At 44.7% G+C, this 16,680-nt stretch overlaps 1 protein-coding gene across 2 annotated transcripts in view; it reads right to left on the bottom strand.

The window, feature by feature from the left end:
- CACNA1S (calcium voltage-gated channel subunit alpha1 S) overlaps nucleotides 1-16,680 on the bottom strand; it is an 817,957-nt gene that overhangs the window by 383,182 nt on the left and 418,095 nt on the right. The window contains exons 24-25 of one of the 2 annotated variants that reach the window (XM_072137243.1): nucleotides 12,204-12,256; nucleotides 11,942-12,088 (exon numbers count right to left, since the gene is read on the bottom strand). The exons of the other annotated variant lie outside the window; for it this stretch is intronic. Coding sequence (XP_071993344.1) covers nucleotides 11,942-12,088; nucleotides 12,204-12,256 — 200 coding nt within the window. The remainder of the gene's footprint in view (nucleotides 1-11,941; nucleotides 12,089-12,203; nucleotides 12,257-16,680) is intronic. 2 annotated transcript variants of the gene reach the window in all.

Genomic DNA, 16,680 nt, shown 5'->3' with positions numbered 1-16,680 from the left:
ACCGCTACACTACAAAAAGCGTTTCCACAGTGGCTCCGTTTTCCCAAGACTATACATAATGTGGCAGATTTACTTACCCGGTCCTGTCGCGATCCAGCGGCGCGTTCTCAGTCGAGGATTCGGGTCTTCCGGTGATTCACTAAGGTAGTGAGCCTGATGTCCACCAGGTGTTGCTGCCGCGCTGAAGTTCTCTGGAGTTCACCATCCGTTGCTGGGTGCAGGTAAGCGCGTGTCAAGCGGCACTTTTTTTTTTAATTCTGTGGATTTTCCGACAATCCGATTGCGTGCGCCAAAAACCCGGGGCAATTTGGCGCAAATCGGAAAAATTCGGGAAAAAAAACGATTTGCCCTTAGTAAATGACCCTCATTATATATCAAAATGACCAAAACAAAATAGGGAATTCATTAATAATGTTAATTAAAAAAAGCTTTTTTTACACCTTTAACCCCAAATAAAAAATAAAAAGGTTTAAACTTATTACCTTTTTAACTAGCTCTGTGTCCCCAAAATAACACTACAAAAATTTTAAAGGTAGCATGCAAAAAAAAAAAGTTATGTTTCTTAAACCGGCACTTATGAAAATTTTCTAAAAATGCCTGGTCAATAAAGCCTTTTCGGGCCGCGTCTAAAAGGGGTTAAGGACAATGTGTTTCAGGGTGCAGTCCCCCTTTATCAAGTATAAAATTAAGACTGATGCTGTGGATAAGGATTGTATATACCCACTAGTGATCCAGTATTGATTTAAAGATTTCAAATCCAAATAAAATGTTTTCAAAAACGTCTTCATTTTTACATTTCCACTGAGTGCGCCATCCAAACAGCACCTATTTGAAATTCATCCAGTGATGTTTGTCACTGATCTGCACTTAACGGTCACCAGACACACACAACTGACCAGAAACTGGTGATGCAAGAAAGTGCCGGCCAGCAATTCTACAAGGTTCAGCAGCACAGAGGCTAATATACACTGCACGCACACACTAGAATGAAAAATACAGAACAGTTTTCAAAAGTTCAAAGTTCCCACCTGAGATTCGATTGGCCAAGACATTTCCCCATATACTGATGATTGGTGCTATCCTACACAGCACCAATCATTGTCATATGTTGCCCCCCCATTAACCCCTATGACACTGCATGTGACCATCATTGCTGCTGCAGATGCAGACCAGCGAATAGGGGAAAAACCCCTCTGGTTCATTAAAGCCGCCAACTTTCCCCGATTAGACACTATACTACTATACTATTACAGGTCAAATGCAGATCAAATAGACAAAAAAGACTAAATAGACTACAAAGACCCACTCAGCTGGAGACCCTCATCCATCATATATTTAGGAAATCAATTATCTGAAGTAGAGAAGGAACTTGACAAGTACAATAAAGCCATACTCTCCTGCTTTGGATAACAGCATATAAAATTTGCATTCTCCCCAAATACTTTTAAAATATATTTTTTCAGAACTATACCATAACAATACCAAAATCCTTCTTTATTAAACTTAATGCCCAATTTACCTGGGACACCAAATGTCTCAGAATCACCCTAGAAATAAATAAAACTAAAGATATGTCATCTGTTATTATGATTATATATCATAACCGCTTTTGTTTGCAGGGATTTCAAAAAACAACACAAGTTGTCTGTGCTGCTCACTTCCACAGCTCTGAGCCCCCACCTTTGTGCTCCTGTAAGTCTCCCTCCCTCACTAATGTCAACTCACTATGCTGTGAGCTATGTGAAGGAGTAGGAGAGAGGAGCTGTACTGGAGCAAGAAGGTGGGGGCCGATAGATTTTAGGGTTAATAGATAACCTTGCCTCCTCCCCCCTAAGTCATGTGACAGGGGTTTAGAATTGTATTTAAGCAGAATTAAATGTTATTTGTTAGATCAAAATTAAATGATACAGTGCTGGTTTTTCTTTTTTTTTGCATTTTCTGCCTCAGAGAGCATTTTGTGCCTCATCAATCTGAACATTAGGGGTAAGAAGAGCCAACTTGCACATTTGTTTCTGTTTTGGGTTGCAGGCAGCATTGAAAACTTAGAAAGACATTGGGGGTCATTTACTAAGGGCCCGATTAGCGTTTTCCTGACGTGTTACCCGAATATTTCCGATTTGCGCCGTTTTTCCCTGTATTGCCCCGTGGTTTTGGCGCACGCGATCAGATTGTGGCGCATCGGCGCCGGCATGCCCGCGACGGAAATCGTGGGGGCGTAGCCGAACGAAAACCCGACGGATTCGGAAAAACCGCCGCATTAAAAAAAATTGTGTCGCGAAAAATTCACTCACCTTCATCCAGGATGGGCCGGTGTATTTCGAGGCGTTCCAGCGGACTTCAGCGCAGCAGCGCCACCTGGTGGACGGCGGAGGAACTACCATCATAAATCCCGGCCGGACCCGAATCCAGCGCAGAGAACGCGCCGCTGGATCGCGAATGGGCCGGGTAAGTAAATCTGCCCCATTGCCTGCAACAAGGAAAATAGCCATATAAGGTACTTTTTGTGGTTTACAAGCATGGGGCTGGTATGTTTCATGTAAACATATTGATTTTATATTACTAACTTGTATAATTATAAAAAATTGTTAATAAAAAATCATTAATTAAAAAATAATTATACCACAAAGCAATGTGACTACTTGTAAGGGTATATTCACACAGCATGCTCAACATTTCCCAATGCCGCTGGGCCGCCATTTCTGTCTATGGTGATATATCATTTGCAGCCACATATACATCCCCACAGATAGCTGTCTGGATGAGGACCAACCTTCTAAATAGAGGGACTGATGGATGACCAGTATGAAGACATTGGTGCTCATTGCAGGACGCATTGCAATTCAAAAGATCAATTTATCTTTTAAAGTTTTTCAGTTGAGATTAGAGATGAGCGAACATACTCGTCCGAGCTTGATGCTCGTTCGAGCATTAGCGTACTCGAAACTGCTCGTTGCTCGGACGAATACTTCGCCCGCTCGAGAAAATGGCATCTCCCGCCGTTTTGCTTTTTGGCGGCCAGAAACAGAGCCAATCACAAGCCAAGAGACTCTGCACTCCACCCAGCATGACGTGGTACCCTTACACCTCGATAGCAGTGGTTGGCTGGCCAGATCAGGTGACCCTGGAATAGACTAGCCCCTGCCCGCGCTGCTCGCATCATTCTGTGTCTGGATGCCGCTAGGGAGAGAGCTGCTGCTGGTCAGGGAAAGCGTTAGGGTGTTCTATTAGAATAGTGTTAGGCAGGAGTGATTCTACAAGAACCCAACAGCCCTTCTTAGGGCTACAATAACGTTTTATTTTACTTTTTTTTGTTTGCTTGTGGCTGGGCTTGCTGGCATTAGTAGTGCAGCTAGTACCATATTGTGAGGAATTTGCAGGGGGACTTGCTACCGTTGTGTTTAGCTCTTAGTGACACACATATCCACCTCAAACACCAAAGTGGGACAATTTATTAGGGGTTTGAGTAGAATTAGGCAGAGTCTGCTGATTTTTTTTTTTTTTAGCTGTATTTCATTTTATAGCTCAAACTCCTCTTGCAAAGCAGTGTGCTCTCATTGTAGGATACAAAATAGCCATAGGAGAACCCCAACGGCTTACTTAGGCCTACAATAGCGTTATATTTCCCTTTTTTTTGTTTGCTTGTGGCTGGCCTTGCTGGCACTAGTAGTGCAGCTAGTACCATACTGTGAGGAATTTGCTGGGAGACCTGCGACCGTTGTGTTTAGCTCTTAGTGACACGCATATCCACCTCCAACACCGAAGTGGGACAATTTATTAGGGGTTTGAGTAGAATTAGGCAGAGTCTGCTGATTTTTTTTTTTTTTAGCTGTATTTCATTTTATAGCTCAAACTCCTCTTGCAAAGCAGTGTGCACTCATTGTAGGCTACAAAATAGCCATAGGAGAACCCCAACGGCTTACTTAGGCCTACAATAGCGTTATATTTCCCTTTTTTTTGTTTGCTTGTGGCTGGCCTTGCTGGCACTAGTAGTGCAGCTAGTACCATACTGTGAGGAATTTGCTGGGAGACCTGCGACCGTTGTGTTTAGCTCTTAGTGACACGCATATCCACCTCCAACACCGAAGTGGGACAATTTATTAGGGGTTTGAGTAGAATTAGGCAGAGTCTGCTGATTTTTTTTTTTTTTTTACCTTTATTTCATTTTATAGCTCAAACTCATCTTGCAAAGCACAAAATCCAGTTGTGTGCTGTCAGTGTAGGTTAGAAACTAGCCATAGCAATAGGATAGCATCGTTTTGTTAAAAAAAATAAAAAACGAAAAAAAAATAAACACAAAAAAATTTTTTTTTCAAGTTTACACTTTAATTTGGAAAATGTTTAACCCGAGGGCTAGGGGTAGAGGACGAGGGCATGGACGTGGGCGTCCAACTACTGCAGGGGTCAGAGGCCGTGGTCCTGGGCGGGGTGAGACACCACCTGCTGATGGGGGAGCAGGGGAACGCCGCAGAGGTACACTCCCTAGGTTCATCATGTCTCAAGTTACTGGGACTCGTGGTAGAGCACTGTTGAGGCCAAAACAGTGCGAAGAGGTGATGTTGTGGATTGCGGACAATGCTTCTAGCCATTTGTCCACCAGTCAGTCTTCCACGCAGTCCACCCATGTCACCGAAATCGGCACTCCTCCAGCTCCTCCACCTCAGCCTCCTTCCCCCCAGTCTGCCCCCTCCCACCAAAATTTGGCATTTGAACCGGCATACTGTTTTCTGGACCCTTCCCACAGTCACAAACCACTTGTCCTGCTGCTGCTGAGCTATTTTCCGATGCCCAGGTTTTCCACCGGTCGCAGTCTGTGGGTGATGATGACATTATTCACGTAGTGGAAGAAGTGTGTAAAGAGGTGTCGGACGATGAGGAGACACGGTTGTCAGACAGTGGTGAAGTTGTTGTCAGGGCAGGAAGTCCGAGGGGGGAGCAGACTGAGGGATCGGAGGATGATGAGGTGACAGACCCAAGCTGGGTTGATAGGCCGGGTGAACACAGTGCTTCTGAGACGGAGGCGAGTCCTATAGCAGAACAGGTTGGAAGAGGCAGTGGTGGGGCCAGACGGAGAGGCAGGGCCAGAGCTGGTGCATCAGCGCCAAATGTTGCCCGCAGTCAAACTCCCGTGGCGAGGGCTAGATTTTCAGAAGTCTGGAGGTTCTTTAAAGAAACACCGGATGACCGACGGACTGTGGTGTGCAACCTTTGCCAAACCAGGATCAGCAGGGTTCCACCACTACTAGCTTAACTACCACCAGTATGCGCAGGCATCTGAATGCTAAACACCCCACTCAATGGCACCAAGCCCGTTCACCTCCGGCCGGGCACACCACTGCTCCTTCCCCTGTGTCATCTGCTAGTCAGCCCCCTGCCCAGGACCCCGGCCCAAACACCTCCCGTGCGAAAACCCCATCTTCGCCTCCACGATCCTCCACAGCATCCACCAGCGTTCAGCTCTCCATACCCCAGACGCTGGAGCGCAAAAGGAGGTATAGCGCAACCCACCCACACGCACAGCCCTCAACGTCCACATCTCCAAGTTGCTTAGCCTGGAGATGCTGCCCTATAGGCTGATAGAGACCGAGGCCTTTCGAAAACCTCATGGCGGCGGCCGCCCCTCGGTATTCGGTCCCCAGCCGCCACTACTTTTCCCGATGTGCCGTCCCAGCCCTGCACAAGCACGTGTCAGAGAACATCATCCGTGCCCTGACCAACGCCGTTTCTGACAAGGTCCACCTGACCACGGACACGTGGACGAGTGCTGCCGGGCAGGGCCACTATATATCGCTGACGGCACATTGGGTTAACTTGGTGGAGGCTGGGACCGAGTCTGACCCTGGGGCTGGTCATATACTGCCGACGCCGAGGATTGCGGGGCCTACCTCGGTCCAGTTCTCAAAGGCCTACTATGCCTTCTCCTCCTCCCACCCCTCCTCCACCTCCTCCTCTGAATTACCATCCGTGGGCATGGCGCCATCAGTCGGTAGCTCTAGGCACAGCAGCAGTGCCATCGCTAAGCGACAGCAGGCGGTGCTCAAACTGCTGAGCCTAGGCGATAAAAGGCACACCGCCCAAGAGTTATTACAGGGCATCACGGCGCAGACTGATCTGTGGCTGGCACCGCTGAACCTGAAGCCAGGCATGGTTGTGTGTGACAACGGCCGTAACCTGGTGGCAGCTCTGCAACTCGGCAGACTGACACATGTGCCATGCCTGGCCCATGTGCTAAATCTCATAGTTCAGCGTTTCCTCAAGACATACCCCAATCTGTCTGATTTGCTCAAGAAGGTGCGCCGCATCTGTGCGCATTTCAGGAAGTCCAGCACAGATGCTGCCACTCTCAGGGCAGCGCAGCGCCGCCTCCAACTGCCCGCTCACCGACTGTTGTGCGACGTGCCCACGAGGTGGAATTCAACACTGACCATGTTATCCAGAGTTTACTAGCAGCGCAGAGCGATTGTAGACTGCCAGATGTTAACTTCCACCAGAACTGGTAGTCAGGTCAGTCAGCTTCCTCAAGTCTACAATGAGGAGTGGACGTGGATGTCTGATATCTGTCAGGTGCTGAGTAACTTTGAGGAGTCAACACAGATGGTCAGTGGTGATGCCGCCATTATCAGCCTCACCATCCCGCTGCTTAGCCTGTTGAAAAACTCTCTGGTCAGCATGAAGTCGGAAGCTTTGCGCTCGTCACAAGAGACGGGGGAAGAAGATTCCCTTGTTGATAGCCAAAGCACCCTTAGGTCTGTTTCTCAGCGCATATCGGAGGAGGTGGAGGAGGATGAGGAGGAAGAGGAGGAGAATGTTGGCGAGACAGAAGAGGGGACCATTGTTCAGTCCTTCACTGTTCAGCGTGTATGGGCAGAAGAAGAGGAGTTGGAGGAGGAGGAAATGGACAGTCAGGCCAGTGAGGGGAGTGAATTCTTGCGCGTTGGGACTCTGGCGCATTTGGCAGATTTCATGCTAAGCTGCCTATCCCGTGACCCTCGCGTTCAAAGAATTTATTCCAGCACCGATTACTGGGTATTCACTCTCCTGGACCCACGGTACAAGCAAAATCTTTCCACTCTCATCCCTGGAGAGGAAAGGAGTGTGAGAATGCATGGATACCAGCAGGCCCTGGTGCACAAGCTGAAACAGTATTTCCCTTCTGACAGCGCTAGCGGCAGAGGGCGTACTTCTGCGGGACAAGTAGCGAGGGAGAGTAGGCGACCAGGCAGCTTGTCCAGCACTGGCAGGGGTACGCTTTACAAGGGCTTTGCCAGTTTTATGTCACCCCAGCAAGACACTGTCACCTGTCCCCAGTCTCGGCAGAGTAGGGCTGATCTTTACAGAAAGATGGTGAGGGAGTACATAGCTGACCATACCATCGTCCTAAATGATCACACAGCTCCCTACAACTACTGGGTTTCAAAGCTGGACATGTGGCACGAACTGGCGCTGTACGCCTTGGAGGTTCTTGCCTGCCCTGCCGCTAGCGTGTAGTCCGAGCGGATTTTCAGTGCAGCTGGTGGCATCATCACCGATAAGCGTACACGCCTGTCGACTGACAGCGCTGACAGGCTGACGCTTATCAAGATGAATAAAGCCTGGATTTCTCTGCATTTCCATTCTCCACCAGGTGAAAGAAGCTGAACCTGAATAATGTATGCACTCCTCCTCCTCATTGTCCTCCTTCTCCTCCTCTTTGTACACTAAAGCAGAGGAAACTGGCTATTTTTTTGCCAGGGCCAACTGGCTCTGGCTATAGTACTCTATGTATTTAATTTTTCTGGAGGGCCAACTACCCTGTCCTCTGTTTTAAACAATTTTTGGTGAGTGCCACATACAGGCACTCAATCTATGTAATTTTTCTGGAGGACCAGCTACCTGCTCCTCTGGTTTGAAAACTTTTTTGGACTGCCACATACAGGCACTCAATTTATTTAAATTTGGCACTATCCAAATTACATTGTCTCCATAGCAGCCTCCACACGTCGTCTTTTTAGCTGCCTTCACACGTTGTCTCCATTGCTATCTCCACACGTCATCGCCATAGCTGCCTCCAAAAGTAGTCCATATAGCTGCCTCCATACATGGTCCCCTTATCAAACGAGCTGTGTCAGGCAGAATTTTGGGTTGTTTTCATGGCTTCCACATCAAACTTGTTAACTTTGTCGCCACCCTGCTGTGTAATCCACAAAATATACTGGCAAACTTTTATCATTTACCAATATTATTTCAGCGCTTCTTGCGCATCTGTTTACATTCCCCTCACCCGCCATATCCTAAACTTATAAGAACGCTACTACACTTGATCTTATACAAAAGGTTCTTAGAAGTGCTGTTTGGGGAGTAGCCTAGAGACAGGGGCTTGGATTGGCGAAAGCTCGCCTGGCAGCGGAGCGCCAGCTCCATCCCAAGATCCAACTAACATAGTTTTAACTGCAGCACCTTTAATCTACTACTAGTTCACTGCCTCTATACATGGTCCCCTTATCAAACGAGCTGTGTCAGGCAGAATTTTGGGTTGTTTTCATGGCTTCCTCATCAAACTTGTTAACTTTGTCGCCACCCTGCTGTGTAATCCACAAAATATACTGGCAAACTTTTATCATTTACCGATATTATTTGAGCGCTTCTTGCTCACCTCCTTTGGTTCCTCTCTGCCACCCATTGGTTTTAAGCTTGAGTCCATTTGGGGTATGTTGCCAAGACACTCTCTAGCCTGCCGCTGCTGCCGCTGCCTCTGCATGCCGTCCCCTATAGTGTCAGGGTCAATTATTGGATGTTTTAGATGCTATCTAGCCTCATTCGGTCACTCTGTCATGGTCATGCTGTTGCCCATAGTTTTGGCATAATGGTGCGATTAAGCAGCCTCAGAGGCATCCATGCATGCTGCCCCTGCTGTTTCCTGTCCATTTCCGTGGTGTTTCCATCCTTTTCTGAGGTTCCCAGGTGCTTGGCCAAGCTTCCCTGTGCAGATCCTTGGTCCCCTTGAAAAATGCTCGAGTCTCCCATCGACTTCAATGGGGCTTGTTATTCGAGCATCGGGAAAAGTTCGTCTCGCATAACGAGTACCCGAGCATTTTAGTGCTCGCTCATCTCTAGTTGAGATACAATTCAAAAGCAATGTTTGATTTACATTAGTTAATTTTCAGTAAATTAAAAATGATTATACCTTCAAGTTACATTAGTGACGATTGGGGTTTTTTGTTTCTTTGAGCATCAATAGACAAATTATCACATATTCAGCCAAGATAGCAACTTAGAGCCGGAAACGGATCCTGACAGCCACGAGCACCAGTAGCAGCTTCATCGGACCACCTGAAATGTGAGCGATCACACCAGATCCTTACTGAAAGTCATGAGGAACACTGCACCAAGGCTCCAGTGGCTCCAGTGGCAGCCACAACCAGGCAGATTAAGCGCCGGTATTTGGCAAAAGTGGAGCTACGGGCAGTTACTCTCCTGCCAAATCAACAGCACACCCCTAGTTCACCACAACACTGTTAGCGCCGCATGCATAGTATCCCCTACATATGTCTCCCTAGTCTGTGTCTATGTGTTATTGTGACTGGTATATTTTCGTACCGTAATTGCTTCCCAATATGAAAAGTAATGTGTTCATGTAACCTGTATTGTGCTGTATTGCAATCTCCTGTAACTTAGTTTTTTTATGCAACCAAGGAACTATCAACATTAAGAACGTGCCTCTTGAAGTATTTATGTTTTTGTTTGTTAAACCTGTCTTTAACCCCTTAATGACCGCCCTATCGGCTTTTTACGGCGGTCATTAAGGGTACTTCTTCTGACGCGACGCCTTTCTACGGCGCCGCTTCAGAAGAAGTTTTCGGGACACCGGGTTATTATAGTGCCGGTGTCGGGCTGTGATATCACAGCCCAGACCCGGCACTAACACCCGGGATCGGAAAAACTCCGATCCCGGGTGTTTAACCCCTTGCAAGTTTGTCCCCCGTGGATTGGACCCCCCCGGTGTGCTTACCGGGGGATACGATCCCTCCTGCCTCAGCCCCGGGTTCCGACGAGTGACCCGGGGCTGTCGGCTCCTCTCTGTGCCGGGTTCCGCCTCCTGGCAGGACCCGGTTGTTTGTAACTGAGCATGCTCAGCATGCTCAGTTACTTACAGTATACACTGCAATACAAGTGTATTGCAGTGTAAAGGCTTGAATAAGCGATCAGATGAAGTAGAAAGTGTAAAAAAAAGTTAAAAAAAAAAATTAAATCTTTTTATAATATAATTAAATAAATAAATAAAATAAAATAAAAGTCCCATAATCTCCCCAGTATCACATAAAATGCAAATAAAGTAAATAAAACACAAAAACACGTCTGTACAATAAATCTAAATCAATATTGAACCCGCTCGGTGAACTACGTTAAAAAAAAACTCGAAAAACTTCCCATAATATACAATTTTCCATCAAACACCATCACAAAAAATGTTCTAAAAAGTGATCAAAAAAAGTTACGTTCCCTAATATGATACGACTGAAAAGAACAACTGTTTTCGCAAAAAATAAGCCCTCAACCAGATCTGACAACAGAAAAATACAGAAGTTATGGCCCTGAAAAGTTGTCAATAGTAAAAACAATGCGATTTTCTCCAATATTGGTTTTGCTCAGGAAAATTGAGCAAAAATAAGAAAAACTATATAAATGAGGTATCACCGCAATCGTAGTGAACCAGAAAATAAAGATAAAATATTATTTTTATGTTACGGTGAGCGGGGGGAAAAAAATGCTAACAATCCAAAATAAAAATTGATGATTTTGTTTGTGTCCCCCTTGAAATAGTTAATAAAATCTCATGAATTAGCTTTAGACTCCCAAAATAAATTATCTATACATTGTATCTCATCCCGTACATAATGAGCCCTCATATGTTCGCATTACCAAAAAGAAAAAAATGTATAGGTCGCACAATGTGACAATACAAATCTGCTGTACATGGCGCCTCCATTCATTCTATACTCGGCCGTGCGCCCGTACAGCAGTCACCACCACATATGGGGTATCAGTAAACTCGGGAGGAATTGGGCATCAAGCGTTGCAGTGCGTTTCATCATTTAATTTATTCTGAAAATGTCAGTTTTGGCCTAAATGAATGTATTTTCCAAAAAAATTCCATAGTTTCTAAATCGCAGGTCCATATTTTTTAACCCATGTGAAACACTTAAAGGGTTAATGGACTTAATAGAAGTTGTTTTACATATGTTGAGGGGTGAAGTTTCTATAGTGGGGTAATTTATGGGGTTTTACTATTATTAAGGCCTCTCAAAGTCACCTGAAAGCTGAGTTTTCCCTCAAAATGTGAGTTTTGGCAATTTTCATGAAAATAAGAAAAATCGCACCTTAAGTTCTGCGCCTCATAACATCCTAGAAAAATTACTGGAAGCATAAAATATCATCCCAACATAAAGCAGATATTCTGTAAATGTTAATTATCAAACTTTTTGGGTAGTTTTACATCTTGTCTGGAAACCAGAACATTTCAAACTTGGAAAATGAAGAATTTTTACAAACTTTTGCCAAATTTTCACTTTTTTTCAGAACGAAACGCAAACGTATCACTTAAATTTTATAACTAACATGAAGTACAATGTGTCACGAGAAAACATTCTCAAAATCACCGGGATATGTTAAAGCGTTCCAAAGTTATAACCAATTATCGTGAGACATGTCAGATTTGAAAAATCGAGTCTGGTCATTGAGCTGAAAACTAGTGTCGGTGATAAGGGGTTAACTGTGTAACAATTGTCGAGACACTAGGTACAAAATTATTTCTCCCAGAGGATCAATAAATTTGTATTGTATTCTATTGTAAGATAAAAAGTATGAATGGACAAATCTATATTTGTGCCCTGATTGGTAAAGTAATATTTTAAACTGTTTACATATGCTGTAGCAATACACACATATAATAGTTTTAACTACATACTGTGGCCAGCCCTCAAAGGTGGAGATGGTAAAAAGAGACATCATTCCAGACAGTACATTATCGAAATGGAAATCACTATGCATCCAGATTCTTGGCTTTAACTGCAGCTGTGTCAGGTCTCCATCCTTAGCATCAATAAAGTAACCCCTATGGATTAAAAAAGACAATGTTAACATATGTCAGTATAATGTTAAGTATACAAAGAATTTATTACTATGAGATGGAAACAGACACTAGGAAATTAAAAGTGCACTAAACATACCTGCATTCTTCAAGTGTAATCTTTGTTTTATCATTACAGCTGTAGAATTTTCCCTAAAGATAAACAGATGAAACATAGTCAAACCAGGTAATGTCAAATTAACAAGGAATGATTGACTTCTGGAGCTAGATAAACTACTTCAATTACTTCACATTTTGACTTTTAGCACCAGCATTTTAGTATTTCAGATATCTGAGTACTACCTCAGCTCTGTATATCGGAGGAAACAAAAACTCATTTTATATATACCGTATATTCCGGCGTATAAGACGACCTGGTGTATAAGACGACCCCCCTACTTTCCTGTTTAAAATATAGAGTTTAAGATATATTTGCCGTATAAGACTACCCCTTTCCCAACGCATACAAAACACCGGTAAAAATTAAAAAAAGAAACAGATTTGAATTTAACATGGTCCTTTTTTTAATTTAAATTCTTATGACATGCAGGTATATAGCAGGAAAACTGTCGCTCATAAACATAAGGCATACAACTACAACATTACCATCGTCCATTTTACTGTAAATGTTACCATACTGTACCTTAAATTTTTATTTTATTAAATATTCCATGCCATGTACTCAGAAGCGGGAAAAAAATTCCAAATGCAATGAAAATGGTGAAAAAACGCATTTGCGCCGTTTTCTTGTGGGCTTGGATATTACGTCTTTCACTGAGCGCCCCAAATGACAAGTCTACTTTATTCTTTGGGTCGGTACGATTAAGGGGATACCAAATTTGTATAGGTTTTATAATGTTTTCATACATTTACAAAAATGAAAACCTCCTGTACAAAAATTATTTTTTTGATTTTGCCAACTTAAGGCGCTAATAACTTTTTTATACTTTGGTGTACAGAGCTGTGGGTGGTGTCATTTTTTGCGAAATCTGATAATATTTTCAATGATATCATTTTTAGGACTGTACCACCTTTTGATCACTTTTTATAGATTCTTTTATATTTTTCAAAATGGCAAAGGTTACGGGGTTAAACGCATTGAAAAACCGTTATCATATTTTGATAGATCGGGCATTTTCGGACGCGTCGATACCTGATGTGTTTATGATTTTTACTGTTTATTTATATTTATGTCAGTTCTAGGGAAAGGGGGGTGATTTGAAATTTTAGGGTTTTTTATTATACAGTATATATACAGTATGGCAGTATATGGGGATTTTCCTCATTCATTACAATGTGCTATGAGCACATTGTAATGAAGGGGTTAAAACGAAATAGCCTCGGGTCTTCGGAAGACCCGAGGCTACCATGGAGACGGATCGCCACCCCCGATGACGTCACGGGGAGCGCTGATCCCAGGTAAGATGGCGGCGCCCATGCGCTGCTATCTTTTTGAGGCTGCCGGCAGCTTTGCCGGCAGCCAATGCTGTGAAAACACCCGCGATCGGTGCTAGCACCGATCGCGGGTGTTACCGGTAAGCCTTTGCTGCAATATGCAGCAAAGACTTACCGGCTAAGGAGAGGGCTCAGCCCGTGAGCCCTCTCCATGCAGCGCGACCCGACCGCCGCCGTGAATACACGGCGGGCGGCCAGGATTACCGGCGTATAAGACGACCCCAGAGAAGACAGAAGATTTTTCTGTCTTCAAAAGTCGTCTTATACGCTGGAATATACGGTATATATATAATTTAAAGCTGAGTTTGTGTATTTATGTATGTGAGCTAAAGGAATCTTCAGGCTTACAGTCACCAAATTTTGCACAGCCGCTCTCTGTGACTCAGGGAACGTCATAGACTGGGTTTTGATCCGACATTTTCACCCTGTGCTTTCCAAAATCCACTTATTTTCCACCATATACAAGAGCAATTGTCTGCTGCTGTGGCAGTTGGAAGCTGAGCCGTGATTGGTTGCTGTTCTGCCACAGGTCATTACTATGAGCACTGAGCTGTGATTGGTTACCAAAGGCAATGAGTATAATAACTTATGTTTGAGGTAAGATGGATAGGGTGCACACATCAGCACTCTCAGATTTATAGGACCAGTGCACCGCTGACACTTCCAGTTTGTCCATTAAGGTTGGCTTCTCCCAGCAACCCCTGCCGGATCTCTGAGCTTCATGCCATAAGGTTATGAATAAGATGCTAAACGTATAAATAAATTAACCAGTTTTTGGATATTTTATGTCAATAAAGGAACTTGTTTAGCAACATATTTCTTGGATTTAGTCTCCATGCACCATGAGACCCCGTGGTAGGGTGAGCTGGCATCTTTGTCTACATTTTTGTTGATAAATTGTGTTTTTACAATAGTTTCTGCATCATTCCCGCCTGTCCTGACTACGTGCCTGTCTCCGACAACGAGATTGCCTACAATTCTTGTACCTCAACCTTGGCTGCCACCGCGGAAAAATCGCGCCTGTGGAACGACCTGGTGGCACCACGCTGCAGCAAAACCATCCTGCTTTGCGGCAGGCTCTGGTGAAGACCAGGTGCCATTTGGATTCCGGTTCCAGGCATCGGCTTGTGCCATTGTCCAAGGTGATCAGGGGGTTCACTGACCCCGACCCCTGACACAATAGAGGAGCAGACACTTTTAATTACCTGTGCAAGTCTTTTTGCCCTACAAAAACATGCGAAGTAAGTGTGCCCCATTATGTCTTGGACTCATATGCAGTTTTCATATAGCACTGTCAGGTACATAGTTTTGGAATGAAGTCAGTTTGTCAATCTACAATTTTCAGTCTTTGTAGCTTAATTGTCAGTTTGTTATTGTCTGGAGTGGCGTTGCACATCGTAGCGCTTGTATGATGTGGACATATCTAAGCCTGCACATTTACATTACATTGCCTATGTAGCCTTTAAGATAAGTGGATATTCACAAAGTGTAGATGTGAGCTAAAATGAGTGACACCTTTTGGGAGAGCAATCAGGTGGGAGGCATATGCAATATAGTGACAATATGTGATATAGTGACTGTGAGAGAGGATTGTTTACCTGAGCCACTATCTTGAATTATATCTAAAGAATTCAGCCATAATCACTGGCCAACCTCAGTAGCAGGCTCATTTGTTTCACTGGGTGATGGCCACAGGGGCAAGCCTGGTGGTAGAAATGGGTGGCACCAGAAGCCTTTATCTGTTCTGGCCACCAGTAAGAAAAAAAATGAAGTACTCATCTTCTGGTAGCACAACCCTGCTCTTTACGCTACTCAGGCGCACACTTTGACATCATAATGTGCGCGCTGGAGGAGTGCACGAAGCAGGGTCCCGAAACTGCTAAAGAAGATGGGAGAAGAATAGCCATGTTGTCTCTGGAAAGGTGAGTACTGTGTTTTAGTTTTTTACTGGGGGTATTGTGCTGGCTTGCTAACTTTATACTGGGGTGGGTGGGGGGCGGGCTGCAGTATGCTGCCAATTTATAAACTGGGGGAGATTCACTGTCCTAGCAATCTATATACTGGGTGGGTTAGGTAGGCTTCAGTGTGCTGGCTACCTTTATAATGGGTGGGGAGGGGCGTGCATTGTGCCCTACCCCGGTGGGGGCAAAAGGGGGCTTCAGTGTGCTGGATACCAATATAATTGTTGGGGAGGGGGGCCGCAGAGTGTTGCTACCTATATACTGGTGGAGGTAAGGGGGGGGCTTCAGTGTGTTGCTACCTAAATACCTGTCGGGCAAGGGGGGGGGGGCTTCAGTGTGTTGGCAAACTGTTATGGGGGGGGGCTCCAGAGGGCTGGTTACCTATATACTGGGGCAGAGAGGGCTTTAGTGTGCTGACTACCTGTTGGGGATTGCTGCAGTGTGCTGGCTACCTATATACTGGGAGGAGCTTTAGTGTCTTGTATACCTATATTCTGTAGGGGGTTGCAGAGTGCTCGATACCCATATCCTAAATCTCTTTCTCATCCAATCCTTTCCCTTCCTTGGTTGAACTTGATGGACATGTGTCTTTTTTCAACCATATAAACTATGATTCTATGATATACAGGGAGGAAGGGGAGGGCATACAGGACTGCCGAGGCTGCCATATGGACATATACACAAAATAAAAAAAACTTAAAAAACGTGAAAATCCCTACCGCCTCCCCCTCATTCATCTGATGCACCACCACAGAACCCGTGGTCTACTTTTTAAGGGATTGACCCCAAGTATTCCATTTACTAGGATAAATTAAGTAGTTAGTACATGCAAGTTCCCTTAGTGTCACATTACTTCCATGGCAGCGTCCAAATAATGCTACAGAAGGTATTGAGTCAACCTCCCCAAATTTTTTCTGTTGTATCCAGGCATTTTCTTTTTGAGTATATATTATAATCCAATCATAGGATATTATTCAATGTGGGTGAAGACCTGATCCAGGGTGAAGAATGCAACAGTCACACGACCCGCGATTTTGGGACTACCCGTGACATTCACCCCCCCCCCTTCAGCCTCCCAGAGTGGATGAATTTCTGAAGAAGACCCCTTGCAGTCGACCAGATAGAATTTCCTTTACCTCATAGATGTCAGTAGCATCAGAT

This window comes from Engystomops pustulosus, chromosome 2 (assembly GCF_040894005.1).
Source record: "Engystomops pustulosus chromosome 2, aEngPut4.maternal, whole genome shotgun sequence".
Classification (NCBI taxonomy): domain Eukaryota; kingdom Metazoa; phylum Chordata; class Amphibia; order Anura; family Leptodactylidae; genus Engystomops; species Engystomops pustulosus.
The sequence above is the reverse complement of the archived record's forward strand: the minus strand, read 5'-3'. Positions and strand labels throughout refer to the sequence as shown.